Consider the following 19,098-nt stretch of genomic DNA (forward strand, 5'->3'; position numbering starts at 1 on the left):
GAAAACTTATGCTCCAATACATCTGTTAGTCTTAAAGGTGCCACAGGACTCTCGGTTGCTTTTTACATCTCCCATAATGTCTTCTTCTTTGGTCTTTGGCAAGTCCCCAACCTCTCTGCCTCAGTTCCCAATCTATACAACAGACGCCTTAGTGCCAGGCATGTAAGATGGTGCTGGATTGTGTAACATGGTCTATAAAATACTTTGAACATGAACAGTGACATATAAATGTTAGGTGTGGTATAACATCCTACATCCATATAACCTTCTTCATAGTGCTTAACAGCAGTAAAGTGAGCTAACTCAGATCAGGGATGCAGAAGCATCAAATACAAGAGGAAAACATTCTGGTATTGAGCCAGGGACCAATATCTTATTCTTTATATTTAAAAAACAAACAAAATAATCAACATAATCATCAAGCTGTGCACATAGCTAAACAGAACCTGTTTCTTGGCAGGGGTGTAGCCCTAGTCTTTCCCCACCCTAGCTCTGTCCCTGGTTGTTTGGTCTAACATTTTGATTGAAAGCTCTTTGAGGCACCATGACTTTTGGTGTCTTCTATGAAATGCCCAGTATCATTTTTAAGTGAAAATAAATAATAAATGATTATAATAATTGCATGTCATTCTGTGCCTGTCATTTACTGTTAAAGGAAATGCTAGGGCTAAAGAAGGGATGGTGGAGGAAAGTGACAGGACACAGGATCCTAATTATATAAAAAAAGTTAGGAAAATTAGGTCTAAATCTTTTGTAAAAGAGAAAATTAGAAGGGGACCTCACTGAAGTAAAAGAAACAAAGAAAGAGGATAAATATGCAGCCTGTCCATACGCAGAAGTCCCAGTGAAGTCACTGTTAGTGCAGCAGAATGAGGCCTTCTCACTGTTGCCGTTGGGTCCACAGGTTTGTGTAATGAAGCACAATACAAGGGTCAGGGGATATACATTTTATACGTATGTACGTTAAAGTCAATATGGTCTAATGGTTAAGACACTGTGGTGGCAGAGAGATTCTATTCCTGGCTTTGCTACTGACCTCCTGGGTAACCATAGGCAAGTCACTTCATCTCTGTTTCCCCTCTCCTTTTGCCTGTGTTTATTTAGATAATTGGGGCAGGGACTGTTTCTTGCTGTGTATTTGTACAGTGCCTATCAAAATGGGGCCCTGGTCTCAACTGAGGTCCCTAATTTCTCCTGTAATACAAACTATTATAAATCATAAAACATTAAAAACGGTGGTCCTTTTTTAAAAGGACAATAAAATAATTGGTTTTCTGAGCCACAGGGCATATCTTGAAGCACTATATTTGGGTGAACTACATATTCAAGTATTTGTATCTAGGTCTCTTTTGAGGCTAGTCAATTTTTTTCTATTGGTCTTGAGTGTTATTTTGTAAGCATTGTATATAGCTAACAGTATCTTTGTTTATAATATATGGAGCTATACCTGTCTCATAGAACTGGAAGGGACCCTGAAAGGTCATTGAGTCCAGCCCCCTGCCTTCACTAGCAGAACCAAGTACTGATTTTGCCCCAGATCCCTAAGTGGCCCTCTCAAGGATTGAACTCACAACCCTGGGTTTAGCAGGCCAATGCTCAAACCACTGAGCTATTCCTCCCCCCTCACATGCATGATGTGAGTATCACTTCAAAAGACAAAGCTACTGGGGCATTCAATCCAGCCAAAGGAGATTAGGCATTTAGATATCATGGTGCTACTTATCCTAGAAATACTTTAGGTAGTATATGAGATTATAATTCAAATGATCACTTAGGACAGTTGTTAAAGACCACAATTTATCCGAATTAATCTTAAAAATATATATTTAGTTTAAAGTCTCATATAATTTCAATATGTTTAGATAACAAGATTAGAAGCAAATGACAGTGTATGTTCACACTTTAGGAGATTTTGTCTTTAGTACTGTAGATTTAGTTCTATAATATTCTTTGCGGTGGAATTTCTTTATACAGAAAGCAGATGATACACAATGGTGAACGAACTGCTAAGGGACAGCAAATTAAGCCAGTAATATAAATGCAGGGAAGTGTCAGGGATGGGGTACAGCAGTGGAGGTAAATGACAAAGTAGGAAGATAGGAAGGTAGTGGAATGACACGAGATCAGTGATCTTATCATTTTGGCTACCTTAAACTGACAGTAACTTTTGAGCCAATTACATTGCAAGTACATGTATCATTTAAAATGTCTTTTTGTTACCTCCTTCTTGTTATTTAGTCCTTTACAGAAGTTTTAACATGTCAAAACAAGAGGGACACAACTCTCTTATTTTGATATGCTACATGACTGCTTCTGGTTTCTGAAAGCCTATTAATTCAGATTTGTGTCCACCTGAAAAGACACACAAATGAGAGCAGCCTGTATGGGAGAGGGGAAGGAAGAGGATCGCTGTGGCAGCATTTGCCAAATGGAGAACATGGGTGGTACTCCAAATGAACTGTTTGGTATAGTACATCTCCAATTAAAGAAATCAGAGAGGCTCTGAAATGTGCACAGCATGACGCATGGAAGGCTGCCAAGGAACATTCTTCAGGCCAAAAATGTTCAGAGGAAAGACCAGGGGAAGGCCTCTGACATGCTGAATTGACTGTGAGGACTGACCCTGAAGAACTCACTTTGAGAATGCTGTTTTAGAGCAATCAACAGCTGATTAAATATAATCCCCTAAACCAGCTAAAATAATTGGAAGTAACATAGAAACTAATGCCAAAAAGGAGAATACTGAGTGAAGGTTGGTTTGTTATACCTATTAGAGATAAATCCTTGCTCTCTTCACTTGCTTTGCTTTTCCTTCCAAAATACATTTATACTCTTATCCTCCCATTCAGACCGTCACACAACTCTCATTTTGCCTCTATCTCTCCTCCCACTTCATCGAATACCCCTTCTTGCTCCACCTCTCACACTCCACTTTGGGCCTACGTTCATGCTATTCCATATGGTGAATACAGAACAGCCTCCCTTTTCAAATATTCCAGTTGCCTTCCTTTTGCTTCATGAAAGCCTTCCTCAAAAACAACTTATTTCACAGCCTTCCTACCTTAATCTCCTTACTGACAACTTGTCCATAATGTCTTGGTTCTAACGGTTGTCTCATGTATCACATGTATTTGAGGCAGACTGCACACTCTTTGGGGCAGCAGGACTTTGTTTTCTTACACAATATGTTTTGCAAAGCTCCATGAGCAGCATGCTGTAAGGGGTGAGAACAACAAAGCAGAGCCTAGTGCTTCTGCTACTTAACTTCTGGCAAACAAGTTTCAAACTTCAAACTTGTTTGCCAGAAGTTACATTTAGGCATCTAGATAAAAGTGGCCTCACTTTAACAGGTGCTGAACACAGGCATCACCTTTAGATTTCAGTGGGAATTGTGGATATTCCGGCCAGTTCTTCTGGGTACTCAACATCAGGCACCTGAGTTTGAAAATTAGGGCATGTGTATACTTGCAGTGTTACCTAACGAATAATAAATGGCCAGATTTTAACCTACCCCTATATATCTGCACAGGGTGCATAAAGTCACACAGTGTTTTCCTGGATTAAGAATCCAGGCACAGGGAGCAGAGAAGGCTGCACAGAGCTGGTATTCACCTAATGACAGGTGGGTGCGGTGGAAAGTAGATGGAGCCTTGATCTGCCCCCACAGAGCTGAACAAGTTGCATCAAGTAAAGGCCTATAACAATTTACTTCCCCCTTTGAGAAAGGAAGGGGGAAACAGGACAAGATTTGTAACTCCGACAGCTACCCAGGGCTCTTCCTGTGCTGGCACAGGTAGGCTCTGCCTCTTATCAAACGTTAGGTGCAAAGACAATCTAGACCAAAGTAACTAGCGCACCTTAACTCATCCGTCGCACTAGGGGATTGAATGTCCATTCCTACTTCTTTCAGCAGTGCAGTTCAGTTCTCTGCAAATGGCCCAAATCCACTGTGAACTGCTCTTTCACAAATTAACACCACAGATACAAAACTGTGATTCAGAATTAACAGCTGGGGGATCACTTAATCCGACAGGAGTGTGATTTTATTTACAGCTTAAATAGCGGAAGCACTAGGCTCTGTTTTGTTGTTCGCACCCCTTAAAGCATGCTGCTCATGAGAGAAAACAGATCTGGAAAAAGACAGCTGATCCCAAATGTGTGCACAACCTGAGCCAATACAGTCCATGTACATGGACATTGCCATACTTTATTACTATATCAATTCAATTACCGATTTAGAAAAACAGAGGGCTGGTTTGTACCTCAGTGTAACTCTAGAATCAAATTAAAATTTGGTCAGTTTAAGATTCAGAAGAGTTTAATTAAGCATCCTCTCCTCCATCAAACAGGCTTCCCAGCCCTTGCCAGAATCCTTCTAGAGCACCAACAAGTCTGTCAATATGCACTAGGATAACCGCTGTCTTCAGATATTGCAAGTTCTAGGACTTTTCAAGGGTCAGCTTGAAGCATTATTTTCTGGGACACCAGTGACCCATGAAAGCTCAGCTGCATATAGGGTTGCCAGGTGTCTGGTTTTCTACCGGTCTAAAAGGGACCCAGGTGGCGCAGTGGGGTCTCCACACGGCTCCTGGAAGCAGCCGCCAGGTCCCGAGTGCCAGCTAAGCAGTGCCTATTGGCTGGGAACTGTGACCAATGGGAGCTGCGGGGGCGGTGCCTGCTGGTGTGAGGGCAGTGTGCGGAGCCTCCCCTGATTGCCCATGCGCCGAGGGGCTGCAGGACCCAGCAGCCACTTCCTGGGAGCTGCGGTAAGTGCCATTGGGCCCCCCCCAACCCCAACCCTCTGCCCCAGCGGAGGGGCGGGAGATGGAGTGAGCGGGGGGTGGGGCCTCGGAGAAGGGTTGGGGCAGGGGTGTTTGGTTTCATGTGATTAGAAAGTTGGCAACCCTAGCTGCATACAGAGTAGTTGTTTAAATCAAAAGTGCTCAGTAGGAGCTTTAATTTTGCACTTTTGAAATATTTTGTAGGGTTTATTTTGTTTTATCATTCAGTGTATTCTCCTTACTTCTCCAACTCCTTTTGGACTTTTGCTTCCCTTCATGCTGTACATCTGCTGAGTGTCCATCCCATTATGTAGCAAAACATTCATGTTGGTGAATCCTCATTTCATGCAAATTCACCCAAGAACCACCTTTTGCCCCGTCTTGTTTAAACAATGTAGAACTCACTCTGATGAAGGAGGAATAAGGTCCTTTGGATTGACACCAAGATCATTCAGTGAGTAGACTGCCTGTTTAGGCCCTGATTCAGCACCTCACTTAGGCATGCACTTAAAGTTAAGCACATTCTTAAGTGCTTTGCTGAATTAGACCCTTAATGAACACTATAATTCAGGTATCAGAGGGGTAGCCGTGTTAGTCTGAATCTGTAAAAAGCAACAGAGGGTCCTGTGGCACCTTTAAGACTAACAGAAGTATTGGGAGCATAAGCTTTCGTGGGTAAGAACCTCACTTCTTCAGATGCAAGTGAGGTTCTTACCCACGAAAGCTTATGCTCCCAATACTTCTGTTAGTCTTAAAGGTGCCACAGGACCCTCTGTTGCTTTTTACTATAATTCAGAAGCCACAAAATATCACCAAAAGAGATGCTGAAGGCTACAGCTAATTTGTACAAAATGCATCAGTTTGCAGTTGTATTTAGCATTGGAGGTAAAGCTGTTGTTATGCACACTAATGGGTACATCTTCAACACAATGAACAAGAATTTAACTGCACGTGTTCAGTTAACATTAATGAACTCTATGGAGCACAATCCCTGTGTAGCATGCTAAAAATGTCCTTCTGTGTAAATGTTTCATGTCTAATGTATGTAATTCTAGGCTACTAGTTAAGGAAAGATATACGCAGCTGTCATTCTTTCCTGCTGTAATAATATTTATAAACAAAAGTAAATCTATAATCCACGTGAAAGGTTTAACTTGATGTTTTCTTCCCCCAAGGTTCTTGAGCTGGTGAGAGTTTAAAACAAAACAAAACAAACAAAATCAACCAGTCATTTAACAGGAGGCAGCTAAATTTTAAAGGCAATGAGTTTAAATGACCTGGGCATCTGTTTAAAATCTCCCCTATAAAGTAATTTATTTCATTAAAATGGAGTTTTTGCCTATCTCTAGCCAGTTGTAAAGAATAATGTGTATATTCACTGCACAAGGCTGCAAACTGATATATAATTCATATTGCAAAATGTAGTTTACTTACTATAATAGAAATTAAAATTGGTAATCGTATAACCCACCAAGGACCACTGTGATCATTTGTATCCCAGCAACTATAAAGAGAGTAAAAGGGAAAATTATGTTAATACTAATTTTATTTGGCAAGCGAGCTATGTGAAGACAAGTGTTTTGGATTTACAAGTCAAAATAAAAATAGTCTGCTCTTGTGATATTCTCCTGCTTTTATTTTTATTTAATGTGCACATTCAAATCAATTAAAACAGAGCAGTGTTAGAAGAAACCCAGACAGATACCCCAGAGGGACTCTCAAGTTTAGTTTCACTCTTTATGTCATGACACTTTTCCAATAAGAGTTTAGCTACAGTATCTGGGGCAGCAGAATGATCTGACGTAACTGACAGATACAATTAAAAGGATATAATTTACTGCTGGACTATTTGGGTTACAGATGCGTGGAACTGGTTTGGGAAATATTAAATATAAGCCTGGAACTTCATCTGAAAAATTGGACTTTCATTTCCCCCTTTAAATAATTTGTTCACAGTTTTCCACCCCAAGCCATTTTACCCTTCAATGACCATCAGACTTTACAGTCAGTCATTCTCAGTGCCCACAGCCCCTATTGACTTTAGTATGTATTCAGCACTTCTGAAGAAACAGAGCTTAAAACTTCTGAGAGAATAGAAGCTACAAGTGATAAACCTTAAATAGGAGAAACATTTAATAGTTTGTAAGCTTCCAACTGTGATGACCATAGCAAGGTACCAATTCAAGAACGGCATCACTTTCAGTTTATTTTTTTAGAGGTATTGCAAATAGGTTGCCTGAGAAGTGAGGAATAATCCATCATCTGTACCAACTATTGCAGATGCCACGGACAAGAGTTTCTAAGTCATCTAGAGCCTAATCTGGTGAGGTGCTCTGCACCCACAACTACCAGGGATGCTAGTAGGAGTTGAGAGTGCTTAGTACTTTGCAAGATGGCACCATCACACTCTTAGTGGTGCCTCTGCTTCTCTAAAAGTCAAATACTGGCCTTGGGTGCAGATAGCTCTCACTGAATTCAACAGGAACCACATATGCACCACAGAGGGCAGTATTTGGCCATAAACTATTTAACTTCATCCCTGTCAGAGCTTTCAGATTGGATCAGGGCCGGCTCTAGGCACCAGCAAAACAAGCTGGTGCTTGGGGCGGCACATTTCTAGGGGCGGCATTCTGGCGCCGGCCATGCTGCCCCTAAAAATGTGCCCCGGCCGCCCTAGCTCACCTCCGCTGCTGCCGCTCGCGCACCACGGCTCGCAAAACAGCTGATTCGCGCGCCGCTGCTCGCCCTCCCTCCCAGGCACTCAAACCTGGAAGGGAGGGGGAGATCCCGAGTGGCCGCGGTGCGCGAAACAGCTGATTCGCGCGCCGCTGCTCCCCCTCCCTCCCAGGTTTGAGAGCCTGGGAGAGAGGGGGAGACCCCGAGCGGCTGCGGCGCGCGCGCTGCTTCTCCCCCTCCCTCCTAGGCTTGAGAGCCTGGGGGGGAGGAGGCAGGGCTGGGGATTTGGGGAAGGGGCGGAGTTGAGACGGAGCTGGGGGTGGGGTAAGAAAAAAACGGGGGTGGGGGGAGGGCGGCCAAAATTGTTTTTGCTTGGGGCGGCAAAAATCCTAGAGCCGGCCCTGGATTGGATGCATCTATAAAACTGCATGCTGAATAACTTCTGAACACCTGTCACTCGACTGGCACCTCTGAGATACTGCAGTCCTCTGCTATTTACCTCCTTCAAAACAGCAAATTATCCCTGTGCAAGCAGTGCAATCCCAGGGGAAGCCCTGCTGTAGTTCAAGTTTGAAGCATAAAGTTTACATCCTCCTAGCTACTTACCCAGTGTCCTCTAAAAAGATCCTTGTCACTGTCCACAAGATGATGAATACTGTAGGAATTCCTAAGAAATTATAGTTTGTTATAGCGAATGATTGTAAAAATCTATGAACTGAAACCCCTTACCCCTCTTGTAACCATCTACTACTAGAATATACAAGGTCTGGCATGAGGCAAAATGCAGCACATGCAATAATAAAGTGTAGCTGTAGCTGCAGGGTGGGGACCAGGGGCAGGGTGCAAACAATTCCTATCCATCTCCCAGTGAAGACAAGCACAAGGAATTATTACAGGTCAGTGCATTTATTTCTTACAGAACATACAAAGGGTGTATACCCCTCAGGCTCCTGAGTGTGACCCTTGGGGATACAAATGTTATGAATCCCTGGTCTAAATGAAGATAAATATTAGGAGTGAAATTTGACATGCAGATCATTTTACAAAGGCATTCACACACATTGGTTCACTCCCATTTCCCAGCTACACCCAAGTATACTTTTATGCTCAGTTTCTAATGGCTTCACATCTATAAAACCTTCCTTTGGCTCTCGGGTATGAAAGGAATTAGTGTGTAAAAATGAAACAAAAATATTTATAATATGTTGGAAAGTATATTAAAGATAAAGAATAAGGGACTGGCTGGCACAAAGAGTTACTGGGTCCAACTTTCACTGTTGGAGAGTTGAATTCAAATCCCAGTTTACATAACTGTGAAAATGAATTTAGTGGCCTCATCTTGTATCGTACACATGCACATCACATCATCACAGTGTTTGGCACTCTTTGCAGTTCAAGAGATGCCCAGCAAAGACAGAGCCATTTCTCTGACAAGCATCTAAGGTGAATTGGCAGCTTCCATAGTGTCTTCCTGTATAATGAGGCATAAGCAAGTGCTTCTAACCCCGCATTTTCACTGAAGGCATTAAAGTCACTCCCGACTTTTAAAGAATACAGTGAACATGTGGGGCCTGATTCATCACTGAATCCGAGCTCCATTCAGACCCAGGAACTGGGCATGTGAGAGAGAAGGAGAATGGTGGCTTTGCACTTCTCTTATTCTGGGGTCAACCAGCTCCTGACACTGATTAGGATAACCTCAAGATGGCCTTAACTTGTGCCCAGCTGCCGATAGTTTCCAGGGGGCATTCAGGTCTGTGGGAATACTTGAGAAAACAGAAGTGTTCTGCACATATCCACTTTTTCCTGGCCATGCCCTCTACATAGTCACTGTTCAGTGGCCTGTGAGGGAGTGGCATGGAGCCTTTGTGCCAGCTCTACATCCTTTTATGCCAGAACAATTTCTTGGTGGCTAGATTTGCATTGGTGGAACAGAATAAAGGGGCTGTCTTAGCCTGTGGAATCAGGCCCAGGGATGGTAGCTGTCTAATAGGAGATAATGTTATCTCAGTGGGAAACACTGAGCCTGACCCATCCATAGCTAAAAATATGAATAAAATATGTATATATTTAAGTACTTACCCCAGCCAATCAGAAGATAGGCTGTGAAATGTCTGTTAGGAGAGAATATTACCACAAGGAGGATGTGGAGGTAAAGTCCTTCAACTAAGAGCCAGTAAAAGTTTGCCATAACACAATATTGGAAAAATACCAAACTAGCCTTGCAGCCAACCTGAAGTGTTACAAACAAACAAGGATTAAACTTCTTGCAAGGAAAATGCAGTAATATTTTGTTACAAACATTTTTCTGCAGACCCAAGCTCTCTACAGATTATGTTCCCTTATCTCTCTTTTATGTCAATAACTCATGTACAAAATATAGAAAAGTTCTTTTTCAATGGCCCCTAGAAATAAGGTGATGCATTTAAAATATAAAGAATGCTTATACAAAGGAATTTAGTTAGCCAAAACTTTATTTCTATGGCTTCCTTGCAGCCAATTTACTCAGAAACCTTGAAACCTTCAGTTTTAGAACCTCTTCCAATTCTTTATAAACGGTTCATTTTAAAAGAGCAGTGCCAAGAGCGCAGATAGCTCTGTGGAATGCATAAACACGATGTGAGAGTCAAACTCTCCAAGCCGTTACGTAACTAAACCAGGGTTCAAATAGTGTAAGAAGCAGCCGCTATTCCAAGCAACATCAGATCATCTCAACAACAATGCGACAGAAATTAGGGAACAGCACATTGATCTGGACCAGTCCAACTGCAAGAATATCCAGCTGCAACTAAGAGTAACTGCAGGACAAAAACAGAAACAACTTGGGTGCAAACAGGCATGATCAGGGCCAAGAGCCTAATCCTGCAAGGTTTTGAGCACTCTTGACTCCCTGAGAAGTCAATCCAAGTGACCTGTTTACAATTCTTTACAGTGCCAGTATTAAATATTTCTTCAGTGAAAGTGTTTCAGTTGACAGATCGTGTACATATAGCTTAAGAGTCACTTGGAAAAGCTTTGCACAATGGAAGAATGTACCTTTATCAATATAAAAATACTGCACTGCATTTTTCTTCAGTTTTTTCTATACTCTAAATTTAGCCACAATGGGCAGGGGAAAAACACTGTAAATTAAATTCTCTGAGGTCTTCAGCAGTGTCTGCAGATTTATTTTGCAGCAGTTCTGCTCCAAACCAAGGAGATGGGGATACTCTATACCAGTGGTTTTCAAACTTTTTTTCTGGCGACCCAGTTGAAGAAAATTGTTGATGCCCACAACCCAGTGGAGCAGGGGCAGAGGGTTGGGGTGAGAACTGTGAGGTAGGGCCAGGAATGAGGGGTTCAGTGTGTGGGAGGGGGCTCTGGGCTGGGGAAGGGGGTTGGGGTGCGGGAGGGGGTCAGGGCTCTGGGGAGGAGGTGCGGGCTCTGGGGTGGGGCTGGGGATGAGGGGATTGGGGTGCAGGAATGGGCTCCAGGTTTGGGAGGGCTCAGGGCTGGGGCGTGGGGTTGGGGTCCAGGCTTACCTCCAGTGGCTTCCTGTCAACGGCGCAGTTGGGGTGCAGAGGCAGGCTTCCCGCCTGTCCTGGCACTGTGGACTGCGCTGCGCCCCGAAAGCAGCGAACAGCAGGTCCGGCTCCTAGGCAGAAGCGTGCAAGCGGCTCCGCGCAGCTCTCACCCGCAGGCACCGCCCCATCCAGCTCTCATTGGTCATGCCCCGTGGCCCCCCTGCCTATGAGCCGGACCTTCTGCTGGCCACTTCCGGGGTGCAGCACGGTGTCAGAACAGGTAGGGACTACTAGTTTTTACTGGCCAGCTGCCAGGGTCCCTGAGTGCTGAACAAGGCAACCCAGTGCCTTGCATTCTGCGACCCAGTACTGGGTCTTGACCTGAACTTTGAAAACCACTGCTCTGTACAATGGTATGTGATATACCATTTAACTGTTCAACCTTCTCAACCTCTGAGATTTTGCAACCCTGCATACTGTGTTAATGCCTTATCCCTACTGTGCCATATGGTTTGCCAAGAATGCACATGACAGCCCGCCATCAACTACTGGGGGTGTGGCTTGGTTGCTAGAGCCCTCTTTCCCTCCTACAAATACCCACTCCGTCTCTCATTGCTCTCCCTCCCTTAATGCCCCTCCTCCAACTCCAGATACGGCTGCTAGAGCCTTCTCGGAACATCTAGCCTTCCCCATTTCCCAGCTGATGTATCTTCCACTTCTAACCTCTACCCTGACTTACCCCACCTCCTCGCGGTCATATTTATCCTGGGCAATGGCTGATTCTGGGTTTTTTATAGCTGAAATTCTTCTGCTACCTGCCTGAATATGCAAAGCTGCATTAGCTCACCCCTCCCCCCCCAGCTCTTCCACTCCCTTTCTTCTCCTGCAGTTGCATCCCAGTTCTACCTACCACTAGTTCTCTCACAGCTCCCTCCACTAACAACTTAATGTTGCCAAAAATTCACCAGGGATGCAGAGGTGGAGAGGGTTAAAAGGCAAAAATATTACACAGTGTAGCCAAAAGAGCTGCATTACCCATGACGACTGATCCTCTGAACAGTGAGCTGTGTTGGAATTGGAATAAAGAATATCATCCTTGACTAAAACAGAGATTGCTCTTAGAATGAAAGAGAGGAACAAGTTCAGATGGATGTAGTTCCGCGTGCAGTGAAGTTTTCTACATTAAAGAAGAGATTTAAAAAAAAAAAAAAAAAAAAGCATTTTAGTTTCCAGGACGGAAAGGCTGTCATACAGTCTTTTGATTAGTCTTAAACTGTTTCTTAGTGAAATGAACCTGTAGTGAGTACCTGCCCTTTCTTTGTGTGTGACCCTGGGTACGACCCTTTCAGGGTTTAAAATAAAAAATTTCTGACTAGTGCATACAATTAGGGCATCTTTGACACCTTTTCAGTGTCACAGATTAAAAGGCCCTGCTGCCATTTTCTCCACATATTACCATGAAGAGTATATAATAAAGGTGATTTTTCATTTTCTATTTTTGGTGTTCTCTAGCCTTTGTCTTCTAGATTACCAGTCAAAAGCCTAACTCTTCTGGCTAAGTTTCTGAAATACCCCTTCCTAATGTATTCTTGTTGGATTTTTCTGTCTTTAATTCCAGTATTTTGATTCATAAAGTGTGCACATCATGGGATGCAGGTGCATATATGAACAATTTAGAAATAGTGTACCTACAAAAATACAAATTGGACTGCACTTCCTTCCAGTCCATCCGGACTTAAAACCTCTACTCTTTAATCCACTTGCTCTTGTGAAAGCTTGGGAAACAGATGAGGTTTTCAGTGTGCCAGGAAAATCAACAAACTCTAGTGGGAAGTAGGTTCCAGAGGCAAGAACCTATCACCTGAAACACCCTTCCTCCAGCACCTTGTCTTTTAATGCAGTGTTTATCCTAGCTGACCTCACTAAACAGCAGAGGAGAGAGGGAATCTATAAGGCAGACAGGAACCAAACCACTCAGGATTTTATCAGTAAAAAGCAACACCTTGAACTGCAGCTGGAAATTAGTACAGATCAGAGAATATTGTTGTTATTGAAGGAATGCAGACAGAATAGAATTTTATGGCAGGTTACTGCATTCTGTGCTGCCTGAAGCTTCTGAGTGGTCTTCCGGCATAGACCTATGCAAAGAGCATCAAATAACCCATTCTGGAGGTGACAAAAGCATGGCCAATTGTGGTCAGCTCTGCATCTGAGAGAAGACGTCATAACCTTCTAGCGTGGCAGAGATGCAAAATGAATTTTTGGCCTATTCAGCAAAGGACATAATCCCATGATTAACTTTAAACACTTGCTCAACTTCAATGGCTGTGCATATGCTTAAGAGCTTTGCTGATGCAGGGCCTGAGACATCCAAAAGCAGCTGAGGGTCCATCGCTGTTATGGTACATAGCTTAATACATCCCTATGAAAGCCAAGGTCACATTCCAGGGAAGAATGGACATCTAATTATTTTCCTTGGATAATTAATAGGAACAACATGTTTCTCTCTCATGCTGGATTTGAAAGAATAAAAGTCTAATCCTGCCAGGAGCAAGGTGCTCCTGAGAGATGCTGTACTCTTGCAGTTCAGTGAAAATGATAGGCGCTCAGGGCCCTTACTGTAGAGATAGTGGCTAGATTTCTGCATGTGTAGAAATCTGCTTATATGCAAATAGCAGCAAAGTCAGATATACAAAAAGTTTTATACATAGCAGAAATAGCAAATTTTGATATTCCCACAAAATGAAATTTTTAAAAACATTTTGTTTTGGGTCAATTGAAATGTTTCATTTTGATTTTGACTGTTTAAAAATTGTGCAAGAGGCAGTGTGGCATAATGGACAGAGCATTGGACTGGGAGATGTAGATTCTATTCCCACCTCTGACACTGGCCTGCTGGCTGACCTTGTGTCATGTCTCCTCCCTGTGCCTCAGTTTCCACATCTGTAAAATGGGGGCAATGATATTAACCTCAATTGTAAAGTGCTTTGAAAACAATTGATGGAAAGTGCTGCATCAGAATGAGGTATTTTTATTATTTTAATTATATAATGCCAAAAATTCAAAATGAAAAGTAGTTTTGAAATGAAAAGTTACAATGTTTTGTTCCAATAAGGTCATTTTGATTTTTTTCCTCATCAAAATTGAAACATTCCCGTGGAGCATTTTCATTTTGACAAATCAGCATTTTCTGATGAAAAACACTGTCAGAAATTTTTCAACTGATTCTAATCCTAATGTTCATACAAAGTGTAACCTGGGATGAAAAAGTCTTGACATTTGAAAAATTGGGACAATTTTGAATAGCAAGAAGGTTTAGGAAGCTCAGTGTCTCTGGCTGGCAATTTAGGATTAAAAAATGTATCAAAGAGATATGCCAGGGTCATAATTCCTTCCCCGTAAAATACTTCAGAATCTGCCCTTTGGTGGGAAAAAAGTAGTCAGAATCCCGATTAGGTCTCTGCGCTGACAGAAAACAAGGGTCAAATTTATTCCCAACTCTGCAAGTACATGAAAGAAGTTTCAATTTTAATAAAGAGTGTACAAGAGAACCTTGCAACTGTGTGAAACAAAATTTCCTTTTCTCATCTAATTGCCCTAATTTTAGCGTGACTAGTCATAAATAGTAGCCAGTACATTAAATAAAGATCAGAAAGCACTGAAGTTGTGTCAGTTCTGCTATTCATAATTCCTCAATATGTGCTAGACTAGAAAGGGAAAGCAAACAGAGCCAGCTAAATGAGAGGTTTTATATATTTGTCATACGTACATAAAGTACCTCCAGTTAAATTGAACTCCTTCCACCCCAGAACTTTGTTTCAGAAAATAATGGTGTACATGTTCAGGGATAAATGCTGTAGATTTTGAGGCGAGCACGTCCAATTCCACTGATGCAGTTGTATGCATCAATGCACAGTTTTAAAAATCCTATGTATTACTAACATCAAAAATTCAAATTTTAATCCTGTTGGATGAAGTTAGAATTTTGATTTTTTTTGTTGCTTTAGTAACTTTTAATTTTTAACTCACTAGTGTAATTGCCTAAAATTCCTCCCAGGAATTTCATTTGAAGAAGTTATTCTTTACTCCTCCTCTTAAATACTATTGTATAGGCCGGATGGCTCCACCCCAAAGATGGATGTATTTCCGTGGATATTTATATACAGTACATTGGTACTTTCTGTAAAGCACCTTGGGCTCCTTCCGGACAACAACTGCCTCTTCAATATAAATATAAATAGCTAACAAAGGTGTTTTCAGCTATTCTGTTCCTGGAGAATGGGAAATGAAACTACCTATCCTTGGATCACCCCCCACAAGATATTGGTTTTTAAAGGCATTTGGGTCATTTACAGATTCTCAAACCAATATTCCCAAGTGTGATTTATCATTGAGGATGCATTAATTAGGTAGAAGGGAGGGGGATTGAAATTCTAAAAATATCCCCACTTCCCAAAGAACGATCCCAATGTATACAATGCCCCATTTTGTCGATACTGTGTGAATGAAGAGTGCCCGCATGCACACACATAGGTTTGTGCTCATTTCCATTGCTGGTGACGAACACTGTCTCTCAGGGGACTAGCTTTCCTCAAATAAGCATTTCTTTGTTCCCTGCATGGGAAACTATCACCCTCTCTTTGACCTGCCTTTTTTGGGTGACGGTTTTGAGGAGTCTGTGATAAGGCTTGCACTGATGTCCTCTGGATTCCTTATTTTCTACCTTCTAGCGATGGACATAAGTCAGGAGTCTATGCTACAGTCCTTCACATGCATTAATAGCCCTTGACAGTGCTGAACACAAGGTGGTGTTGATTTGCTTGCAGACCTTAACTAGGATAGAGGAGATTATTCCTGAAATTGCTCTGTTCGTTCTTGACAGAAAGACCCCAAAAGATGTTGTCCTTGTGGTAGATTGTGACAGAGTTGGGGCTCTGGCACCACCATGCTGCAGATAACATGCAGCTCAACATCTCTTTTTTGCTGAAGCTGGACGATGCCTTTTCTTAGCTTCCAATACCTGGTGGAGATTGGGGCATGGATGAAAGAAAGTTGGTTGAAGCTCAGTTTGAAGAAGATAAAGGTGATGCTAGTAGGCAGGAGGAGGTGAAAGCATTTGAAGGTATCTGTCCCCATAATATATTCCTGCCCTTCTTTATTCTGTGAACCAATCTGAATTGTGGGTTACTCCCAGAATCTCTAGTGGTGTCAATGGCCAGAAGAGCGTTTTTCCATTTCCATTTAACGAAAGCATTATGACTATGGTATTCTCTTCAATATCTCACCACCTTTGTGACTTTCAGGAATGATTATGGAAGACACTATATATTAGAACACACTTGGAGACCATCCAGAAGCTTCACCAGAACATGGCTGCCCACTTGGTTAGTGTTGACTGGCTTTCTATTTATTTTCACGTACAATTCAAGATGTTGATTTTGATCAATAAAGCCTTAAATGGTTTAGATCTGGTCTACTCTTGTGCATGTAGGTTGTACTATGTATGAATTTCTAAAGTTCTTTGGAATCATGTGATATGAGTGGTGCAAATATAAATTCAAGTTACCAATGCAACCATTATTTGTTATTAAATTCTTCAAAGTTTAAAAATCATCAATTTTATAAACATCTGAATAATCATAAAACAGACAAGAATTTAAAAATATCTTCCTATTTTCTTGCTTATTTTTGTTCATGTGAGATACTTACCTGAAAAGGCAAAGAATTATACTTCCTGTCGTTAGAGCAATCAGAGACGCACTATGTCCAAGGGTGTAGATTGCCCTCACTAGTACGTAGAAATTAATCTATGAAGAAAAATATATATTCATAAACCATTAGTGATATGTGCAATCAAATGTGTAATAATGTGGCATTGCTTTAAATAGTTAAAAGAATAAAAACTGCATAATTTTCTAACAATTTTTAGTCTGGCTACCAGCTACAGAATTCCTCTGCAAATGTTAAACATGCTTATTCCTTTACACTCATGTAATACAATGCCCCTAAAGAAGTCGTCTCTGATGGGGAAATCAAATGTGGGACTTCTTGATCTTCAAACATCAACTGTCTCAACCAAATAACCCTGCTCCATTAGTAGACTCATAAGCCTCAATGTGGGTCAGCCACAAGAGAAAGAGAGATCCACATTTTGTAAGCATGGGTTAGACTTGGAACAGTCTTCCTCAACTTCTGCTCCAAAGCTCTGATTCAGTAGTCCAGCCTTGTTCAACAACAGACATAAGAAAGCGCTTAAGTCCCGTTGACTCCAAGTGCACATATTTAAATGCTTTGGTAAACTGGAGCCCAAACAGCTCTTCCTCTCTCTTTTCAAATTCCTCCTTAAAAGCCTAAAAGCCACTTCTACAAATCAAAAGCAGCACAAAGGGGATGCACCACTGAACAACCATCATTGTTCCTTAATTTACCGCCTAAATATTAATACATGCAATGCTATCAGAAATGAAAAATTCATAAGAGTAATGCCAAAAAGTCAGAATTAATCTGCTACTTCTTTTGATGCCTACGATGAATTGTATTTGTCTCAAATTATTTTCCACTAAAGTACTATAAGGTATTAATACTGCACATATGATTTATGAGAAACAAATTAATAAACCATTTCTTGTTATCTGATAGAATTAACTGGTAGTTTTTTAACATCAGTGCAGGATGTTGTATCTTATGGAACCAATTTTCAATGTTAGGCACATGCATTTATGTGCATACACATTCTGGGGCTTGTGTTACTAAGGGGCACAAATTCACAGTATTTTAAGAATATCATATTTAAGATAATAGGCTAGACTCTCTGCTACTGTAAGTCAGCCTAGCTCCATTTATTTCAATTGAGCTATGCCAGCTGAGATTCTGACCTCATATTTCAAAAAGAAAAAGTATGCCACTTACAACATTTTGTATCTGTCTAAACTTCCATTTGTACAAGATTCTTCATTTGGATTCAGCACTTGTTGAAAATTGTACAGAGTTAAACAGAAATATTGCAAAAACTCATCTGGTAGAAAAATGTGTTGTTTTACACCATTTAAAAATTGCTAGAACACAGTGATGAAGGAATAACATTAGGAAGCTGCAATTTTTCCAGAAGAATAGCATTAAAAGGAGGTAATTTTAGTGATCCTGGTTTATGTAAAAATTAGCAGAACAACGTTTAAATCATTTAGCAAGCACAGCACGCATTTGGGCAAATCTAAATTAAATGTTAAATGAAATGAAGTATCTTGCAAATGTGTTATAATAAATATTCTTAAAGTTAAAAATTGAGGGAAACAAATTACCTACATTTAGCATATAGATCTTAAGGACATTCCAGGCAAATGACACCAGTCCCTGTTAGCATTCGCTAGTTATCTAAAGAGCATGGCCCAATTCCAACACACTACTTCAACAACTAATCAAACACCACCATTCTCCTAATTTCTAAATGGTACAATAGATACTACAAGGGAAATAGATGCCTACTTTTATTTTTGTATTAGACAGTGCATAGAAGTGGATTGTCTTGACATTTTTGTAGAACTCCTGACATTTTAGTATTGAGTTAGTTTGTTTTTAAAGTAGCAGTAAAACATTGGAGAGTGTGAAGGGGTACACTCTCCCTTTGTGGGAGAGGAGACTAGCAAGCTTTTCTGAGCTCCTTCAGCGCCAACGAGGTGCACCTGTTAGGTTTGCTCTGACTGGAAAGAGGAGGGGAGGGAATCTTAAAGAGAGAAAACCTGCCCAGGGTGGGGTGGGTTGTGGTGAACAGGAAGAAGACCGCTACACCTCAGAGAGTGATCTGCCAAGAAAGAGACACTCACAGGCCTCACCTCCCCTGAAACATCATGGACTAGCTGTAAAGCAGGGTGCCCCAAGAGAAGGGGGTGCAAGTAGACCCTAATTAAAGACAGTAGGCCAGCTGATAACCAAGTCCCAAAGGGCTGGTCCCAGAAAGCCTGCCTAAGAGACAGGCCACCTGAGCCGTTCTCTTCCTTTACTATGATCATCCTCTCTCACAAAGTAGTTTTGCTTGTTTGTTTAGTGTAGAGAACCCCTCATGTGTTATAGAAAACTTGAATCGGGAACTGGTGGAGATGCAGAGGAGCCCCAAACTCCCCTCCCAGAGGCACCAGAGAAAA

At 41.6% G+C, this 19,098-nt stretch overlaps 1 protein-coding gene across 1 annotated transcript in view; it reads right to left on the minus strand.

Annotated features, from left to right (window-relative positions):
• The window catches only part of VIPR2 (vasoactive intestinal peptide receptor 2), a 100,536-nt gene that overhangs the window by 8,463 nt on the left and 72,975 nt on the right, over positions 1–19,098 (minus strand). Inside the window, exons 5-9 of the mRNA XM_026652146.1 lie at positions 16,670–16,767; positions 11,996–12,137; positions 9,540–9,690; positions 8,064–8,124; positions 6,215–6,285 (exon numbers count right to left, since the gene is read on the minus strand). Coding sequence (XP_026507931.1) covers positions 6,215–6,285; positions 8,064–8,124; positions 9,540–9,690; positions 11,996–12,137; positions 16,670–16,767 — 523 coding nt within the window. The remainder of the gene's footprint in view (positions 1–6,214; positions 6,286–8,063; positions 8,125–9,539; positions 9,691–11,995; positions 12,138–16,669; positions 16,768–19,098) is intronic.

This window comes from Terrapene carolina, unplaced genomic scaffold (genome assembly GCF_002925995.2).
Source record: "Terrapene carolina triunguis isolate 2854851 unplaced genomic scaffold, T_m_triunguis-2.0 Scaffold111, whole genome shotgun sequence".
NCBI lineage: Eukaryota > Metazoa > Chordata > Testudines > Emydidae > Terrapene > Terrapene triunguis.